Source organism: Erythrolamprus reginae, chromosome 1 (genome assembly GCF_031021105.1).
Source record: "Erythrolamprus reginae isolate rEryReg1 chromosome 1, rEryReg1.hap1, whole genome shotgun sequence".
NCBI classification, from domain to species: domain Eukaryota; kingdom Metazoa; phylum Chordata; class Lepidosauria; order Squamata; family Dipsadidae; genus Erythrolamprus; species Erythrolamprus reginae.
In genome coordinates this window covers 25,369,927-25,390,760 of record NC_091950.1, presented here as the reverse complement: position 1 = coordinate 25,390,760, position 20,834 = coordinate 25,369,927, and the positions used below count along the sequence as shown (strand labels likewise).

General features: G+C 40.2%; 1 protein-coding gene across 1 annotated transcript in view; it reads right to left on the bottom strand.

Annotated features, from left to right (window-relative positions):
- Nucleotides 1-16,939: 16,939 nt before the first annotated feature.
- The window catches only part of PLVAP (plasmalemma vesicle associated protein), a 22,690-nt gene continuing 18,795 nt past the window's right edge, over nucleotides 16,940-20,834 (bottom strand). The window contains exon 6 of the mRNA XM_070747404.1: nucleotides 16,940-19,055. Coding sequence (XP_070603505.1) covers nucleotides 19,049-19,055 — 7 coding nt within the window. The 3' untranslated portion in view covers nucleotides 16,940-19,048. The remainder of the gene's footprint in view (nucleotides 19,056-20,834) is intronic.

The window sequence follows — 20,834 nt, the reverse complement described above, 5'->3', positions numbered from 1 at the left end:
CACAGAAATAATAAACAAACAAACAAACAAACAAATAAAAAACCCACCCTGTTTTGCCTCAGAGAATTTCAAAATAAAATACTGTACTGTGTGTCTATAACAGTGAGCTCATAATAGGGCAACTCTATCAATATCAAAATGCCACTTAAATAGTTGTGCTAGTTTCAAACTAGATTTTGATTTTCTTTCTCTCTTCCTTACTCCCATTCTTTTTCTTTCTTTTTTCCTTCCTCTCTTTTTTCTATCTGTTTCTCTCTCTTCCTCTCTTCCTCTCTCTCTCCTTCCCTCTCACTCTTTCCCTCTCGGCTTCTGGGCAGGTTTGGAAAACTCTGAATTGATGATGATTTTTAAGTGAGCGATTGCTCACTGCTCAGCTTAGAGGGAACTATGACTTACAACTAAGGAAAAAAATTCCTGACAGTTAAAACATTATTCCCTTATGCTGTTTTTCATAATTCAGTGGTATCTCTACTTATGAACTTAATTCGTTCTGTGATCAGATTCTTAAGTAGAAACGTTTGTAAGAAGAAGCTATATTTCCAATAGGAATCAATGTAAAAGCAAATAATGTGTGCGATTGGGGAAACCACAGGGAGGGTGGAGGCCCTGTTTCCTCCCAGGAGATTCCTAGAGAGGCCCCACAGAGGCTTCTCCCAGCCTTTTCCGGCCCTGTTTCCTCTCAGGAGATTCCTAGAGAGGCTCCAGAGAGGCTTCTCCCCGCCTTTTCCGGCCCTGTTTCCTCTCAGGAGATTCCTAGAGAGGCCCCACAGAGGCTTCTCCCCACCTTTTCCGGCCCTGTTTCCTCTCAGGAGATTCCTAGAGAGGCCCCACAGAGGCTTCTCCCCACCTTTTCCGGCCCTGTTTCCTCCCAGGAGATTCCTAGAGAGTCCCACCTTCTCCCCGCCTTTTCCGGTTACACTTTTGGAGGCTGAGGTTTGTAAGTGGAAAATGGTTCTTGAGAAGAAGCAAAAAGATCTTGAACACCTGGTTCTTATCTAGAAAAGTTCGTAAGTAGAGGCGTTCTTGGGTAGAGGTACCACTGTATCCTCCCAGGAAATGTAGTGATGGCCACCCAAACAGGAAGAGGGATTGAGAGAAAGGATGACTTAAGACCACCCGTGATGTGTGACCACTTCAAGGGATGGATAATTGGGTGGCTGGTAGTGGTTTGGTTTTAATTATTGCATGACTCCTGCCAGTGGAGGAGTGACGTTTTCTCCCTCTTGTCAAAACTGCTAGGTTGCCTCTGGGCAGCGTCCACTTTGAGTTGACTGAGATGGCAGGGGTGGAAAGTTGTCAGAGATCCAAAGTGGAATTAAGGAGGAATTTTTTTGACAGTAAGCACAATTAATCAATGGAACAACTTTTTTTCTGGACTTGCAGGTCAGTGAATGCTCTCAAGAGTAGACTGGAAAATATTTGTGCAGGATTTATTCGATTTTTTTAATGCCGCCCTTCTCCTTAGACTCAGGGCAACTTACAACATTAGCAATAGCACTTTAAAAAAAAAACAGAGTCAGCATTTTATTTTGCCTCCCACAATTTTACCCACCTCGGAAGGATGGTCCTCATTTTACCCACCTCGGAAGGATGGAAAGCTGAGTCAACCTGGAGCCGGTGATGAGATTTGAACCGCTGACCTGCAGATCTACAGTCAGCTTCAGTGGCCTGCAGTACTGCACTCTACCTGCTGCGCCACCTCAGCTCAGTATAAGGACTCCTGTCCTGGGTAGGGAGCTGGACTAAAAGACCTCCAAGATTCCTGCTGGTAGTGACACACATTAATGAACTTGGTATTTTAAAAAGGCAAACTGTACAAAAGTATTTACTGTAGTTTTCAGAGTATAAGACGCACCTGAGTATAAAACACACCTTAGGTGGGGGGGGACTTGGGGGGGGGATAGGGGGAATATCTACCTGCCAGGATGGCTACTGTAATGCTCTCTACATGGGGCTACCTCTGAAAAGTGTTTGGAAACTTCAGATCGTGCAGAATGCAGCTGCAAGAGCAATCATGGGCTTCCCAAAGTATGCCCATGTTACACCAACACTCCGCAGTCTGCATTGGTTGCCGATCAGTTTCCGGTCACAATTCAAAGTGTTGGTCTTGACCTATAAAGCCCTTCATGGCATCGGACCAGAATATCTCTGGGACCGCCTTCTGCCGCACGAATCCCAGCGACCGATTAGGTCCCACAGAGTTGGCCTTCTCTGGGTCCCATCGACTAAACAATGTTGTTTGGCGGGTCCCAGGGGAAGAGCTTTCTCTGTGGCGGCACCGACCCACTGGAACCAGCTCCCCCCTGAGATTAGAACTGCCCCCACCCTCCTTGCCTTCCGCAAACTCCTTAAAACCCACCTCTGCCATCAGGCATGGGGGAACTGAAATATCTTCCCCAGGCCTATACCATTTATGTATGGTATGTTGTGTGCATGTTTTTTAAACTATGGGTTTTTAGCTTTCTAATTATTGAATTTGTATTATACATTGTTTTCTGTTACTGTTGTGAGCCGCCCCGAGTCTGCGGAGAGGGGCGGCATACTTACTTACTTACTTACTTACTTACTTACTTACTTACTTACTTACTAACTAACTAACTAACTAACTAACTAACTAACTAACTAACTAAATAAATAAATAAATAAATAAATAAATAAATAAATAAATAAATAACATCCTTAGTGTGTTCAGCTTCAGCACATTATTTTATTTATTTTTTATTTATTTATTTATTTATTAGTTGGACTTGTATGCCGCCCCTCTCCGAAGGGCTGAAAAAACTTTTTTCAGAGGGAGTAAGAATAAAAACAAGCCCGCAAAGACTGAGGGCTGGAAAAAAACTTGGAAAAAGGAGTGAGAAGCCGGGAAGATCCTTAGCACTTAGTTAAGGTTCGGGGGGAAAAACCTTCAAAAAAGCTACATTCGAAAGAATGAGCAGAAATGCCTGCATTGATCAGAAAAATATCACCCAAACATAACTATAATGCAAATGTATAATGTAGGTGATTATGTCAGCACTGGTAAATTTTCAAAAGCAACCTTCATGTGCTATGTGAATCAGTGAAACACTAAACAAAAAAGGATCTTGGTACCCAAATATAGATGCTTGCACATTAGAAGATAGAAGATTGATGTCTTTTCATTGTTTGCATGGTGGTGGGGGGGGGGGGGGGAAACCACAAATGAGCCTAGAGATGAGGAATCAATTGCACTTCAGTAATGCGTCTGCAGTACTTGTCCCATTAAAATTGCACTTCAGAAAGATTGTGCACGTAACAAAGTGGGATTGCCAATAAGATGAACCAGGGATATGTGACTTTCTATTGCTGAAGCACCTAGAAACAGAAACTTTATTTTTTATTAGTTTATAATATAAAATATAAAATGCAAAATAAAATAGTATGAAAAATAGGGGAGGGAGAAAGGAAGGGAGAAGAAGTATAGGAAAAAGAGGGGGAAAGAAAGAAAATACATGGATTTCCAACTTCCTTTGGTGCAGTAGAATTAAGATAATATTAAACCTCAATATTTATTTGTTTGTTTGTTTGTTTGTTTATTTATTTGTCAAACAATTATAGGGTGATAATTTGTACATATAAAACATTAGGTAAGTAATGATAAAAAGTAGACAATAGGACAGGGACGGTAGGCACAATGGTGCGCTTATGCACGCCCCTTACAGACCTCTTAGAAAGGAGGAGAGATCAATTGTAGATAGTCTAAGGTTAAAGGTTTTGGGGTTAGGAGTAGAAACCACAGAGTCAGGTAGTGCATTCCAGGCATTGATTACTCTGTTGCTGAAGTCGTATTTTTTGCAGTCAAGTTTGGAGCGGTTGACATTTAGTTTAAATCGATTTCGTGCTCGTGTGTTGTTGCGGTTGAAGGTGAAGTAGTCGCTAACAGGCAGGACATTTTGGTATATGATTTTATGAACTATAATTAAGTCAGAACGGAGACGACGGAGTTGTAAGTTGTCTAAACCAAGAATTTCAAGTCTGGTGGAGTAAGGTATTTTGTTGTGAGAAGAGGAGTGAAGGACTCTTCTTGTGAAATATTTCTGGACTCTTTCAATTGTGTTGATGTCAGATATGCAATGTGGGTTCCGTACAGGTGAGCTGTATTCTAGGATTGGTCTGACAAATGTTTTGTAAGCTCTTGTTAGCAGTTCAAAATTGCCAGAGAAGAAGCTGTGAAAGATTAGGTTAACAACTCTTAAAGTCTTTTTGGCAATGTTGTTGCAGTGGGCTCTAGGACTTAGGTCACTGGATATGAGTACTCCAAGGTCTTTGACAGATTGAGGGTTATCAATAAGTTCAATTCCTCCAAGTTTATATTTAGTATTCTGATTCTTTTTACCAATGTGTAAGACAGAGCATTTAGTGGTGGAGATTTGAAGTTGCCAGGTTTTAGACCATTCTGCTAAGTGGTCAAGGTCTTTTTGAAGGGTAGAAGCCTTGTCGATGGTATTAAATAGTTTGACATCATCTGCAAAGAGAACGCAATTGCTAGTGATGCAATCGCAAAGATCGTTTATGTATGGTATGAATAAATTTACTTTTACATAATGGCATAAAGCAGCCCTTTATCAGTCAAAATCAAAAATTTCATTTTTTTTCCTATCTCAAGCGCAAAACCCAGAAGCGGTTTCCAAGTAGTAACAAAAGTAATTGTGTTGTATTTTTTTCTTGAATCAAAGCAGCCAATTTAGCCATCTCTGCTGTCAACTTTTGCAGCCATTCATTATTATTATTATTATTATTATTATTATTATTATTATTATTATTATTATTAATTGGATTTGTATGCCGCCCCTCTCCGCAGACTCGGGGTGGCTAACAACAGTGGTAAAACAACATGAACAATCCAATTAATAAAAACAACTAAAAAACCCTTATTATAAAAAACCAAACATACACACAAACATACCATGCATAACTTGTAGTAGCCTAGGGGGAAAGGATAACTTAACTCCCCCATGCCTGGCGACAAAGGTGGGTCTTAAGTAATTTGCGAAAGACGAGGGTGGGGGCCGTTCTAATCTCTGGGGGGAGTTGGTTTCAGAGGGCTGGGGCTGCCACAGAGAAGGCTCTTCGCCTGGGGCCCGCCAAACGACATTGTTTAGTCGATGGGACCCGGAGAAGGCCAACTCTTTGGGACCTTATCGGCCGCTGGGATTCGTGAGAAACAGAAAGTTTAAACTCCGAACTTTCTCACTTCTGGTTCTACCCTGTGCTTGGCCTAAAGGTTTCCCAGCCTTTGTTCAAGACGTGATGGCCTCTGAGAAGGAGGCATCGATCATTCCGAATTGCACCTTTCCTTCTAGGAGAAACCGGGAGTCTGCATTCTTTATCTGGTGGCCACACCAGATTTCTGCCAAAAGCGAGAACAATGAAGGTCATCAACCCCTTTCCTGTCTGACTACTCAAAATGAGCATTACTAAGGAGCCTGACCTTAGCGTTCTCTGAAACCTTGCAGCAGAGGAAAACCTTATAAGTAGAATTTTCTACGAGGAGGGAAGAGACGCCAATAATTTGCGAAGACTCGCGTAGCAAGCACGTCATTTGGATTATTATTATTATTTATTAATGTCCGTGGTTTATTAACTGTTCCTTAAAATATTCCATCTCCTCAATTAACGGGGGAAATTTAAGGTAGATAACAGGACATTTGGAACTGAGCAGCGGAAGGCAGAAGCCATGTGAATTGCTAAAATGAAATTTGAAACAGAAAAAGGAGAAATGAAAAGAGAAAAAGGACAAGTGAAAACAGAAAAAGGACAAGTGAAAACAGAAAAAGGACAAGTGAAAACAGAAAAAGGACGAGTGACTGTATGATAAGATGGGCTAAGAACTTTGAACACAAGATATCGATGGAACAGTGGGCAAATGATTTATTTATTATTTGTTTGTTTGTTTGTTTGTATACAAAAATATAATAATATTTATATACATGAGACTAGTAAAAGAGAAACATTAGGACAGGGGAACGGAAGGCAGGTTGGTGCACTTATGCACACCCCTTATGTGGATACTCTAGAAAAAGTCCAGAGAAGAGCAACAAAGATGATTAGGGGACTGGAGGCTAAAACATATGAAGAATGGTTGCAGGAACTATGTATGTCTAGTTTAATGAAAATAAGGAGTAGGGGAGACATGATAGAAATGTTCCAATATTTCAAGGGTTGCCACAAAGAAGAGGGAGTCAACCTATTTTCCAAAGCACCTGAAGGTAGAACAAGAAGCAATGGGTGGCAACTAAACCTTTATCCTTAGACTATCGACTACCTCCAAAACTTTACTCTTAGACTCTCCACTGTTGACCTCTCCTGATTCCTAAGAGGTCAGTAAGGGGCGTGCATAAGTGCACCAGAGTGCCTTCCAAGCCCTGTCCTAATGTTTCCCTTTTACTAGTATCATGTGCCACCAATATGTACTTGACAATACAAACAAACAAATAAATAAATAAATAATAATAATAATAGTAATAATTTATTAGATTTGTATGCCGCCCCTCTCCGAAGAATAAACAAGGAAAAAAGTTAGAACAGTTTGCCTCCAGAAGTTGTGAATGCTCTAACACTGGAAGTTTTTAAGAAAAAATAACGATTTGTCTGAAATGGTATAGGATTTTCTGCCTAAACAGGGGGTTGGACTAGAAGACCTCCAAGATCCCTTCCAACTATTCCCTTCTCTTCGATTCTTAATAACTGGTTAAAAGCATAGTTCCCTCTAAGCTGAGCAGTGAGCAATCGCTCACTTAAAAATCATAATCAACTCAGAGTTTTCCAAACCTGCCCAGAAGCCCAGATGGAAAGAGTGAGAGGAAAGGAGAGAGAGAGGAAGAGAGAGAAACAGATAGAAAAAAGAGAGGAAGAAAAAGAAAAAGAATGGGAGTAAGGAAGAGAGAAAGAAAATCAAAATCTAGTTTGAAACTAGCTCAACTATTTAAGTGGCATTTTGATATTGATAGAGTTGCCCTATTATGAGCTCACTGTTATAGACACACAGTACAGTATTTTATTTTGAAATTCTCTGAGGCAAAACAGGGTGGGTTTTTTGTTTGTTTGTTTGTTTGTTTATTTATTTATTTATTTATTATTTCTGTGCCGCCCAGTCCCAAAGGGACTGCCGCTCAGACACTATACTTTTCCGCCCACCCCCAAAAAAAATTAGAGGGAACACTGGTTAAAAGGATTAAAATTTACACCATAGGAACATAGAAGACTGACGGCAGAAAAAACCCTCATGGTCCATCTAGTCTGCCCTTATACTATTTTCTGTATTTTATCTTAGGATGGATATATGTTTATCCCAGGCATGTTTAAATTCAGTTACTGTGGATTTATCTACCACGTCTGCTGGAAGTTTGTTCCAAGGACCTACTACTCTTTCAATAAAATAATATTTTATCATGTTGCTTTTGATCTTTCCCCCAACTAACTTCAGATTGTGTCCCCTTGTCCTTGTGTTCACTTTCCTATTAAAAACACTTCCCTCCTGGACCTTATTTAACCCTTTAATATATTTAAATGTTTCGATCATGTCCCCCCTTTTCCTTCTGTCCTCCAGACTATACAGATTGAGTTCATTAAGTCTTTCCTGATACGTTTTATGCTTAAGACCTTCCACCATTCTTGTAGCCCGTCTTTGGACCCATTCAATTTTTTCAATATCTTTTTGTAGGTGAGGTCTCCAGAACGGAACACAGTATTTCAAATGTGGTCTCACCAGCGCTCTATACAGCGGGATCACAATCACCCTCTTCGTACTTGTTATACTCCTAGGTATGCAGCCAAGCATTCTAGTTGCTTTTCCTACCGCCTGACCACACTGTTCACCCATTATGTTATAACTGAAAAGTGAATTTTTATTAAATTATGTTGGTTTATGATTCTAGGAAAAATTTTAGAATGTATAAAAGTATCAGTATTTAAAATTTATGTTGGAAATGTTGAAAGATCATTTTTTAATGTCTGGTGGACTTGTAAAAATACAGAAATTTCTCGCTTCAAATACATAAAATGCTACAAAGAAGTTCAAAATCAAACCAGAAATTTCATCAGAAACCAGAACTTTTTTTTTTGCTGGGATTAATGGACAGTCAGCTACAAAAGATCCAGGAAGGTTTACATTTGGTTCTGTGATATTATTTTATGTGCAAAAATAGAAAGACTCTGAAATACCCATATAGGATGATTGGTTGATGAAGATGAGAGAACTAGCAGACATGGCAAAATTATGCTGTTTAATTAGAGAAAGACAACAGCTACATTCAACAGACTGGAAACCATTGATGGATTTTTACTGAAAAGGGACAAAAATGAATTTGTGACATGGATTTGGAGATTAAAAAGAATAAATTAGGGAAACTAATAAATTAGATTTAGACCAGATTATCTCCAGGACCGCCTTCTGCTGCACGAATCCCAGCGACCAGTTAGGTCCCACAGAGTGGGCCTTCTCCGGGTCCCATCAACTAAACAATGCTGTTTGGCGGGACCCAGGGGAAGAGCCTTCTCTGTGGCGGCCCCAGCCCTCTGGAACCAACTCCCCCCAGAGATTAGAATAGCCCCCACCCTCCTTGCCTTTCGTAAGCTCCTTAAAACCCACCTCTGCCGTCAGGCATGGGGGAACTGAGTTATTCTTTCCCCCTAGGCTTCTACAATTTATGCATGTTATGTTTGTATGTATGATTGTTTTTATAACAAGGGTGTTTAGCTGTTTTTAGTATTGGATTGTCACATGCTGTTTTTATCACTGTTGTTAGCCGCCCCAAGTTCACGGAGAGGGGCGGCATACAAATCCAATAAATCAAATCCAAATCCAATAAATCAAATTGTGATGTAGCCTTAGAGAAAGAGATACTGTATAACTATTTATACCTATTGTACCATGAAAAACATTGATCCCATTTTGTTCTATTTCCTTTTTCTATTTCCTTTCTTATACACTCCTTTCCGCCTTTTCTCTTTCTTTTCTAGTATTGGTGTTATCTCTAGTTTAAAAATCCTTCAGTAAAAATTATACTTTTAAAAAAATCCATCTTTTAATGCACAAAGGTATTGTTTCTATTTAATTTTGTCTTGGCAAAGTTTTTAAAGATCTCTTTATTTTAATAGGTATAAGAAAGAGAACAGGAAAAATATTTTAAAATGTAAAAAAAATTGCAAGGTAAATAAAACAAAGTTCAGTTGTAACAAAATACTTGCAGATTTTGACACACTAAACCAGTGTTTCCCAACCTTGACAACCTGAAGATATCTGGACTTCAACTCCCAGAATCCCCCAGCCAGCATTCACTGACTGGGGAATTCTGGAAGTTGAAGTCCAGATATCTTCAAGTTGCCAAGGTTGGGAAACACTGCACTGAACCACAGGCAGGCAAAGTAGGCTCTTCTATGACATGATTGGCTCGGGAATTCTGGGAGTTGAAGTCCACAAGTCATACAAGAGCCAACTTTACCTACTCTTGCACTAAACAAGCACAAGAAAGCAGGCAGAGATTCTAGTGGAAGCTCATCTTTCCCCTGCAATGTTTGTTGCCTGCTCATTTTTCACTTTTCTTCAATCCCAGCTCTTCTCCACCCAACCAGCCTGCATCATTTTTACCTAGGTTTTAATTGTCTTTGAATTATGTTGATGGAAATGAGTACACATGGCAGAGATGGGTGGCTATATAAATTCAATAAATAAATGGAACCCAATAAATAAAGCACATTTTGACAGACAAATACTTTAGTTGTTCTCACAGAACACGCTCAGTTTTGTTTTATTTATCCATGGTTTATTCAACAACTAAACCCAAACTAGGTGCCTGTAATGTGTAAAATATAAATCATGTTTCCCAAACTACTGTGACGAATGAGGTCAAATCAATGAGTGGAGATCATATCAAAGCCAAATAATAATAATAATAATAATAATAATAATAATAATAATAATAATAATAATAATAATTTATTGGATTTGTATGCCGCCCCTCTCCGCAGACTCGGGGCGGCTAACAACAGTAATAAACACAACGTGTACAATCCAATAATAAAAAACAACTAAAACCCCCTATTATAAAACCAAACATACACACAAACATACCATGCATAACTTGTAATGGCCTAGGGGGAAGAGCTATCTCAACTCCCCCATGCCTGGCGGTATAAATGAGTCTTGAGTAGTTTACGAAAGACAGGGAGGGTGGGGGCAGTTCTAATCTCCGGGGGGAGCTGGTTCCAGAGGGCCGGGGCCGCCACAGAGAAGGCTCTTCCCCTGGGGCCCGCCAACCAACATTGTTTAGTCGATGGGACCTGGAGAAGGCCAACTCTGTGGAACCTTATCGGTCGCTGGGATTTGTGCGGTAGCAGGCGGTTCCGGAGGTAATCTGGTCCATTGCCATGTAGGGCTTTAAAGGTCATGACCAACACTTTGAATTGTGACCGGAAGCCACATTGTAGCTAAATAGCAACCACATTGTGGTCATAATGACAATCTGTGCTTAAGGTCTTCATAGAATTGCTGCCATTATGTCTGGACCATCTGACCTCTGATGAAAGTACATTGCAGCCATGATTTTCCCTCTCACCTAATCCAGGCTGAGTTATGGCCCTTCCCAAGAGTAGAGACAGATCTGCTATTGATTCTCAGACAAAAGAGTGTTGTTGTTGTTGTTGGTTTTTTTGCAATTCAGAAGAAGCTGGAGAGGTAGACATAGATGCAAAATTCAGGGAAAACAAACTGGCGGTGGAGAGTCTATTGGGGATTCAGGAGTTGAACAATGAACTAAAGGATGAGCTGTTGGACAGTATTAATTGGTTTGTTATGTGGATGTTTGGGTGGTTCAGGGTGGGGTATTTGTGGCAGGTGGGGCAGATTTGGGGGATGTTTGTTTGTTTGTTTGTTTGTCTGTCTGTCTGTCTGTCTGTCTGTCTATCTATCTATCTATCTATCTATCTATCTATCTATCTATCTATCTATCTATCTATCTATCTACCTATTTATTGGATTTGTATGCCACCCCTCTCCGTAGACTCAGGGCGGCTAACGTAAAAACAACATGCGACAATCCAATACTAAAACAACTAAAAACCCTTATTATAAAACCAATCATACATACAAACATACCATGTATACATTGTAGCAGCCTAGAGGGAAAGAATAACTCAGTTCCCCCATGCCTGACGGCAGAGGAGGGTTTTAAGCAGCTTACGAAAGGCAAGGAAGGTGGGGGCTATTCTAATCTCTGGGGGGAGTTGGTTGCAGAGGGCCGGGGCCACCACAGAGAAGGCTCTTCCCCTGGGTCCCACCAAATGACATTGTTTAGTTGACAGGACACGGAGAAGGCCCACTCTGTGGGACCTAACTGGTTGCTGGGATTTGTGCGGCAGAAGGCGGTCCCGGAGATAATCTGGTCTGGTGCCATGAAGGGTTTTATAGGTCATAACCAACACTTTGAATTGTGACCAGAAACTGATCGGCAACCAATGCAGACTGCGGAGTGTTGGTGTAACATGGGCATACTTAGGGAAGCCCATGATTCCTCTCGCAGCTGCATTCTGGACGATCTGAAGTTTCCAAACATTTTTCAAAGGTAGCCCCATGTAGAGAGCATTACAGTAGTCAAGCCTCGAGGTGATGAGGGCATGAGTGACTGTGAGCAGTGACTCCCAATCCAAATAGGGCCGCAACTGGTGCACCAGGTGAACCTGGGCAAACGCCCCCCTCGCTACAGCTGAAAGATGTTTCTCTAATGTGAGCTGTGGATCGAGGAGGACGCCCAAGTTGCGGATCCTCTCTGAGGGGGTCAGTAATTCCCCCCCCCCACGGTAATGGATGGACAGATGGAATTGTCCTTGAGAGGCAAAACCCACAGCCACTCCGTCTTATCAGGGTTGCGTTTGAGTCTGTTGACACCCATCCAGACCCCAACAGCCTTCAGACACTGGCACATCACTTCCACTGCTTCGTTGATTGGACATGGGGTGGAGATTATGTGTGTTGGGTCTCGTCTCTAGGTGTTATGTGAATTTTGTTGTATAGGTATCTATCTATCTATCTATCTATCTATCTATCTATCTATCTATCTATCTATCTATCTATCAGTTAAATTTGTATGCTGCCCATCCCTGAAGCACTCTGAGTGGCTATCTAGAAGCTGCATTCTGGATTAATTGTAGTCTCTGTGTATATACTGTGTAAATACATACATTGACAATAATAAAGTATTTAAATTATAATTGCTGGACCTTGGTGGCGTGGCTCTCTGGTGAAAAGGAAAACTCAACTTAAGTTCAATTCCTGATCAGTTCGTGCATGCAGTCATTTAGCAAAAACAAAACCAACATCCTTTTCAGCTTGTTCTTCTATATTATTCCCCCTTCCTTATTTAGCTAACCACCAAGGTATTTCCGATGATTCTCCGACTAAGTATGAAGAGGCTCTGCTTAGCTTCAGTAGGCATTGTCATCTCGCCTCCCTTTATATTTTATTTATTTTATTTATTTATTTTGTCCAATACACAATGAGGGTTTTAATGGGTATATATCTATAGACACATAGTAAAATACATGATGAAGGTTATAGAGGAGATACTCATAGTAAAATATATCTAAGAAATAATAGAAAAGAAGGTATAGTAATAGAACATAGCACTGAAAGAATAGAAGAAGAGATATAGGAATAGAAGAAAGGTATAGGAGATATAGGAGAGCCATAGGACAGGGGATGGAAGGCACTCTAGTGCACTTGTACTTGCCCCTTACTGACCTCTTAGGAATCTGAATAGGTCAACTGTAGATAATCTAAGGGTAAAGTGTTGGGGGTTTGGGGATGACACTATGGAGTCCGGTAATGAGTTCCACGCTTCGACAACTCGATTACTGAAGTCATATTTTTTACAGTCAAGTTTGGAGCAGTTAATATTAAGTTTAAATCTGTTGTGTGCTCTTGTGTTGTTGTGGTTGAAGCTGAAGTAGTCGCCGACAGGCAGGACGTTGCATCATAGGATCTTGTTTACTTAGATCTTGTTTAAGGCGTCTTAGTTCTAAACTTTCTAGGCCCAGGATTGAAAGTCTAGTCTCATAGGGTATTCTATTTCGAGTGGAGGAGTGAAGGGCTCTTCTGGTGAAGTATCTTTGGACATTTTCAAGGGTGTTAATGTCTGAGATGCGATATGGGTTCCAAACAGATGAGCTGTATTCGAGGATGGGTCTGGCAAAAGCTTAACCCCTTCCTGTTCCACTAGCTGGTTCTGTGCTTTCATGCTGAAAAGAATGAAAGAGCAAAACTCCTAACACTCTCAAAAATAATTTCCAAAATAATTAGTAAGGACCAGAATTCGGACCAGTAAAGGCAGTTTGTTCAGTGTGTCACACCTGATTTTACAAACTTTTTTTTTTGGCCATGGTTGTTAAGTAACACAATGCTGTTGTTAAGTGAGTCACATGTGCGTTAAGCAAAAGAATGCAGCTGCGAGAGCTATCATGGGCTTTCCTAAATTCGCCCATGTCACACCAACACTCCGCAGTCTGCACTGGTTGCCGATCAGTTTCCGGTCACAATTCAAAGTGTTGGTTATGACCTATAAAGCCCTTCATGGCATTGGACCAGAATATCTCCGGGACCGCCTTCTGCCGCACGAATCCCAGCGACCAGTTAGGTCCCACAGAGTTGGCCTTCTCCGGGTCCCGTCAACTAAACACTGTCGGTTGGCGGGGCCTAGGGGAAGAGCCTTCTCTGTGGCGGCCCCGACCCTTTGGAACCAATTCCCCCCAGATATCAGAGTTGCCCCCACCCTCCTAGCCTTTCGTAAGCTCCTTAAAACCCACCTCTGTTGTCAGGCATGGGGGAATTGACATGTTCCTTCTCCCTAGGCTTATAAAATTTATGTATGGTACGCTAGTGTGTATGATTGGTTTTAACTTGTGGGGGTTTTAAAATTAATTTAAATATTGGATTTGTTGTACATTGTGTTGCTGTTGCTGTGAGCCGCCCCGAGTCTGCGGAGAGGGGCGGCATACAAATCTGATTAAACTTAAACTTAAACTAAACTTAAATCCATAGTTCCCTCTAAGCTGAGCAGTGAGCAATCGCTCACTTAAAAATCATCATCAACTCAGAGTTTTCCAAACCTGCCCAGAAGCCGAGAGGGAAATTTTATTATTATTTCTGTGCCGCCCAGTCCCGAAGGGACTGCCGCTCAGACATTATACTTTTCCGCCCACCCCAAAAATTTTTTAGAGAGAACACTGCTAAATCATGTTTCCTCCCTTGACTTTACTTATTGGAAGGTGGCTGGGAAAGCCACAAATGAAGATCACACCACCCAAGGATGTTGCAACCCATTGTAAATACATGGCGGTTGTCAAGAACCCAAATTTTGATCATATCATCCAGTGAAGGGCTACCAAATTGTTTACTACCACACTGTGGACGTAGCATGATGATCATGTGACTGGGTAGGAGTGGACCTGCCCTGAAGCTAAGACTTATTGGAATAAAGTAGAAAAAAGGTTAAAGGAAATAACGAATAAGAAGATTAAAAAAACTCCGGAATTCTTCCTATTAGGCATTTGTGATACTAAATATAAAAAAGAAATATATTATTTAATAATTCATATTTTAGTAGCGGCAAGAATTACGTTTGCGCAAAAATGGAAAGACAAGGAAAAACCAAAAGATGAAGAAGTATTTTTTAAAAAAGTATGGTATGTGCAGAATTAGATATGATGACAAGATGGTTAAATAATCAAATGGAAACAGAGTTTTATAAAACTTGGGGAAAAGTGTATAACTGGTGGAATATTAAAAAAGAGTTTTAATGCACAAATTTTAAAACATTTGAATTTATTAAACTAAATAAATGATATATTGAAGTTTTAAGGATAGTTTTATATTAAGAAATTTAAAGGACAAGGTTTTTTAGAGTGAGCAACTGATTTTAAATATTTTATTATATTGTTAAATTAGATATAAAGAAGTAGATTTTAAAGTATTTTAAGAAATTTTAAGTATAAGCTTTTTGTGTTTAATTAATTGGCTTTAATTAGTTTAATTATATCATTAAAATGAAAATATAAAATCAAATGTTATACTTTAGTAGTATATTGATATTAGAATTGATTTTAACTAAATGAACTATAATATCAAAATGGAAACATAGATGTAGAATATTATTAATTGTTTTTCTGTATGGATCTGATCACAGTTACATTTTTTTCTTTCTGTATTAGTTAGACTTCTACGACTAGCGGAGCAACTGTAGCTCCTTTAAATGTTAAATGTTGTTCGTGGTGTTTGTCTAAAGAAAAATCAATTTTAAAAAAATTTTTTTTAAAAAAAGGAGTGGCTTACCAGCCATGTGACCAGGTGGGAGTGACTTGACAATCATGTGACTTGATCGAGGATTTTCCAAGAAGCTCAAAACAATACCCATATCAATGGACTCAAAACAAGCAGGTCATCGAATTCACCCACATTCTAGAAGTGAGCAGCTATGACAGAAACATCTCACTTAGAATTTTGAAAGCACATTTTGAGCATTGTCATCAAGGTGCCTTCATGATTAAAATGGCCACTCACAAAATAACCACGTACTCAAAGGCAACAATCTAAAGTGTTCCTCGCTACTTTCACAGCCTAAGTGAGCATCCAAAAATGCTCCATTCTACAAAACAGTCTTAACCAATGAAGAGCTACCAAAATTTTTACTACAACACTGTGGCTTATGCAGGACGCCCTGCATTTTCTTTCAACATCTTTCAGTGCAAATTGGGTGCTCTGGGGTAGAGCTACATTTTCACTACCCCACTGCGTGCCCCCCCACCCCCTGTCCCGGCAGCAGCCTACCCCTGATGTCACCATTGGGAATGCTTCTAACTGTGAGGATCCGTCATAAGACACTTTTTTTCAATGCTGATGTAACTTCAAAGGGTTGCTAAGTGAAAGGATGTAAGTCGAGGACGATGTGTATTATTTCAAGTAATGCAACACGGGGGAGTGTTTATCTCTGCTTCCCAAAATAATCAGAACTAAGACCATCCATGCTTCTCAATTGCCCAGAAAGGAAGTTTGCATTTTAAGTAATTTACTCTTGCCCTATTTTGAATTTCTCTCTGAGAAATTTTGCTTGCCAGCATAAAACTGAAAACTCTGTCCGACACCACGAAGATTTTTATGAGTGGGAGGTGAAGTTGACAAGAGCAATGTAAGGTTAGATTAATTTTGTTCCTTCTCATATAGCAGTAGCACTTATAGCAGGGGTGGGCTATTGCCCAGATGGGGGGGAAACGCAGTGGGGTAGCAAAAATGGAGCTCCACCCCAGACCACCCAATTTGCACTGAAAGATGTTGAAAGAAAATGCAGGGCGTCCTGCATAAGCCACGCCCACAGTGTGGTAGTAAAAAATTTGGTAGCCCTTGACTGACTTATAGCAATAGCATTTAGACTTATATACCACTTCATAGTGCTTTTACAGCCCCCTCTAAGCAGTCTGCAGAGTCAGCATATCACCCCCAACAATCTGGGTCTTCATTTTACCTACCTCAGAAGGATGGAAGGCTGAGTCAACCTTGAGCCTGGTGAGATTTGAACTGGTGAACTACAGCCAGCAGAAGGAGCTTGCATATATAACTCACTTTTCCGAGAAGTGTTAAAAGAAGTTAAAACCACATTTCTTATCCAGGGGTGGGTTCTAACTTATCTCACCTCCGGTTTGCTTCCTCCTGTGCTGTGGGTACGCACACATGCGCAGTGTTGAAAACCAAGCTTCTGGGCATGCGCAGAAGCAAAAAAAACAGCTTCTGGGCATGAGCAGAAGCAAAAAACAAGATGGCGACACCCACACCCAGAACTAGCTGCTTGATGTCATTACCAGTTTACTAACGGTTCTAAATAACCAGTTAGAACTGTTAGGAACCCACCTTATCCAAATCAATCACTACTCCTGCTAGATTTTCATATGATGTTTATTAGTAGGGCACACCTTCCATAGGCCACCTTGCTCCTCTTAGTCATTTGAATGGAATACATTTTTCAAAATAGCAGTTTTATCTCCACAGAACGATTTGTTATTGTAATAGAACAACAAACACAAGATGGGTTTATTGACCAAGCCAAGATTTACAGACCATGATATCGTTTCTAAACAGGCTAGCATGATGCCTGCAGGAACCCTAAAACAAAGTCATATTGAGAAAGGGAGTTGCCATCCCTGATAGACCAAAAATATACTGTATATTTCAGAGTATAAAACACACCGTTTTCCTCCCTAAAAGAGGCTGACAATTCAGCTGGGTCTTATACTCTGAATGTAGGTATTTTTTGAAGCTTCCCCTCCCAGCCCTAACTTGTGTTAACGATCTTCCCAGCTCTTACCTTGCAGGTTCTTTCATTGTTACTCTCTGCGAAGAATGTTTTCCAAGCCCTAAGTCTTTGTAGGTTTTTTTTTTCATTGCTCTAACTTGCTTTCCAGCCCTAATCAGATGCTAACAATGTTCCCATCTCTTTCCGGCTTGCAAGCTCTTTCATTGTTACTCTCTGCGAAGAATGTTTTCCAAGCCCTAAGTCTTTGTAGGGTTTTTTTTTTCATTGCTCTAACTTGCTCCAAATATTTCTTTCCAGTCCTAACCAGGTGCTAACGATGTTCCCAGCTCTTATTCATTTGCAAGCTCTTTCATTGTTACTCTCTCTGAATAAGGTTTTTTTTAAAGCCCTAGGCAGGGAATAAAATAATGTACTGAAGCAAACCAGACTAAGGACGCCAGTCAGAGGAATATCTGGTAAGCAGAATCTCTTCTCTATTTTCCTCCCCAAAAACTAAGGTGCATCTTATATTCCAGTACATCTTATACAGTGTTCCCTCGATTTTAGCGGGGGATGCGTTCCAAGACCGCCCGCGAAAGTCGAATTTCCGCGAAGTAGAGATGCGAAAGTAAATACACTATTTTTGGCTATGAACAGTATCCCAAGCCTTCCCTTAACACTTTAAACCCCTAAATTGCAATTTCCCATTCCCTTAGCAACCATTTAGATTATTACTCACCAGGGTTATTTATTAAAGTTTATCTAAAAAAATATTTATTAAAGGCAGACAAAAGTTTGGCGATGACATATGACGTCATCTGGCGGGAAAAACCGTGGTATAGGAAAAAAAACCCACAAAGTATTTTTTAATTAATATTTTTGAAAAACCGTGGTATAGACTTTTCGCGAAGTTTGAACCGGCGAAAATCGAGGGAACACTGTTCTCTGAAAAATATGGTACTTTGCTTGGTACTTTTTAGTTCTTCAATTTCTGTGCAGATAAAAAGATTTTCAACTCTGTTATCAGACCTACAGTAATTGCAATCAACTTTAGTGGGATACTCACAAAGTAAGAGTGGACTGCATTATCAGATGCGCCGTGATAAACAGGGGATCACCAGCTAATAATCAAGAGAAACACAACTTCTCCAATAAACGTGTGCATGCCTACACAAAGCTATATACATAAATACGCCACAGTATCTTACAAAACTGCAGGAACACTTAACTCCTCATTTATGTTAAGAGTGCATTTACAATTTCCACCATTTTTACTTTTGTTTTGAACGAACGTAGTAGTGGCATGAAAACACTGAAAATATTGAGCAGTTGTATGTATTTCTCATGTGGTTGATGCCACAGGGATCATTACATATTATCCTCGCCATAACTCCGCAAGGAAAGAAACCTGAGTCAGAATGATTGATATGGAATTTACATCAATGGACCCTCAACCCGATGAAGGAGTATGTTTTTTGCGTGAACCCAAAGATACTGAAGGAAATCAATATTGGATCAGTAAAAGACATCAGTGTGTAAGACTGAGCTAGAATTAAATGTCAGTTATGTTATAGAAGAGGGCAGAATCCCAGCTTGAGAGCCACTCCATCGGCCTCACAGCTTTTCTCGGCCTGCTCTCCTCGGTTACTGTTTGAAGTCTTTTCCACAGAGGTAAATGTTTTCCTGTCTCCAGTCAACACTTCTAGTGCTCAGGAGCTGTTTTGAATTCTTAGTTGTCCTTGTCAATGTTTCCTTTAGCTCCTGGGATAAGAAAAAGGGAAATACAAGGAAAGAATTAAGTGGCATGTCAAAATAACTTTAGAATTTGGACGTATGTCAAGGTTGATATTAATCCCACATCCTGTTCTTCACGGTGACTAACTGGATGTTCTTGGGAAGCACACAAAAACATTGCGTGCACTCCGCAACCTTTCCTTTCTCAATACTTTGCGGAGATGATCTCCTTGTGATGTATAGTCTGCTTAGACATCATGGTGAATACCTGTGAACTGATTCTACCTTCTTCTTCCTCCTCCTTCTTTTCAACAATCTTTTGAAAGCCTCTGAGATTGATTATTTATTTGTTTTTTTGTTTGTCAAACATATATAGGATGGTAGTAGTTTGTACCGTGTTTCCCCGAAAATAAGACACTGTCTTATATTAATTTTTGCTCCAAAAGTTGTGCTACATCTTATTTTTGGGGGGGATGCCTTATATTTCTCAAATAAGACAAATTCACAGGCAGAAAAGCTGACACCCCCAAAGAAAGTGTACCGTACGGTACACTGATTACGGTACGGTACCTGTCAGTATGGCACCCACACACACAAACGACGGCACTTATACGGTACAACAGTATACTCCCGCTATTGCAGCTTCCGGCCACCAGACGAACTACAGTCTACGCACTGTAGTGGAGACTGTAATGACGGTGAGACAGCAGCAGACAGTGTCTGCTGTACTGGATGGTACAAAGCGATGGAAGGGGCCAGCAGGGGACGCCACATTATTACGGTACCGCTATGAACAGCTTTGAATGGTACCGTATGTTTTTCCACCGTACCGTATGCAAACTTGACTACGCCTTATTTTCGGGGGGTGCCTTATATTAGCAAATTCTGCAAAACCCCTGACATGCCTTACTTTCGGGGTACGTCTTATTTTCGGGGAAACAGGGTATAAATGTAAGTAAAAAGTAACAATAAAAGAGGACAATAGGATAGTCATAGTAGGACAGGGACGGTAGGCACAATGGTGCGCTTATGCACGCCCCTTACAAACCTCTTAGAAATGGGGAAAGGTCGACTGTAGACAGTCTAAAGTTAAAGTATTTGGCATTTTGGGAAGAAACCACAGTGTCAGGTAGTGCATTCCAGGCACTGATCGCTCTGTTGCCTAAATCATATTTTCTGCAGTTGAGTTTGCAGCGGTTTAAATTTAGTTTGAATCTATTGCGTGCTCGTGTATTGCTGCAGTTGAAGGTGAAGTAGTCAATAACACGAAGGACATTTTGGTATATGATTTTATGAACTACATTTAGATCAGATGGGAGGCGACATAGTTGTAAATTGTCTAATCCCAGTATTTCAAATCTGGTGGAATAAGGTATTTTGTTGTGAGTGGAGGAGTGAAGGACTCTTCTTGTGAAATATTTCTGGACTCTTTCAATTGCATTAATGTCTGATATGCAATGCGGGTTCCAGACTGGTGAGCTGTATTCCAGAATTGGTCTAAGAAATGTTTTGTAAGCTCTGGTTAGCTGTATAATGTTATCAGAGAAGAAGCTACGTAAGATTAGATGAACAATTCTTAGTGCTTTTTGGCAATGTTGTTACAGTGGTACCTACCTACAGTGGTAACAACATTAACATTATGGTATCATCACATTACATGGGTTTAATTCTCTTAAGATAATGCTTTGAAAGCTTTATTTGCTACCTGTTCTTGATTCTGTTTTTTTTTAAACCTCAGAGTCAGTTTCAGAAATACAGTGATACCTTGTCTTACAAACTTAATTGGTTCCTGGACGACGTTCTTAA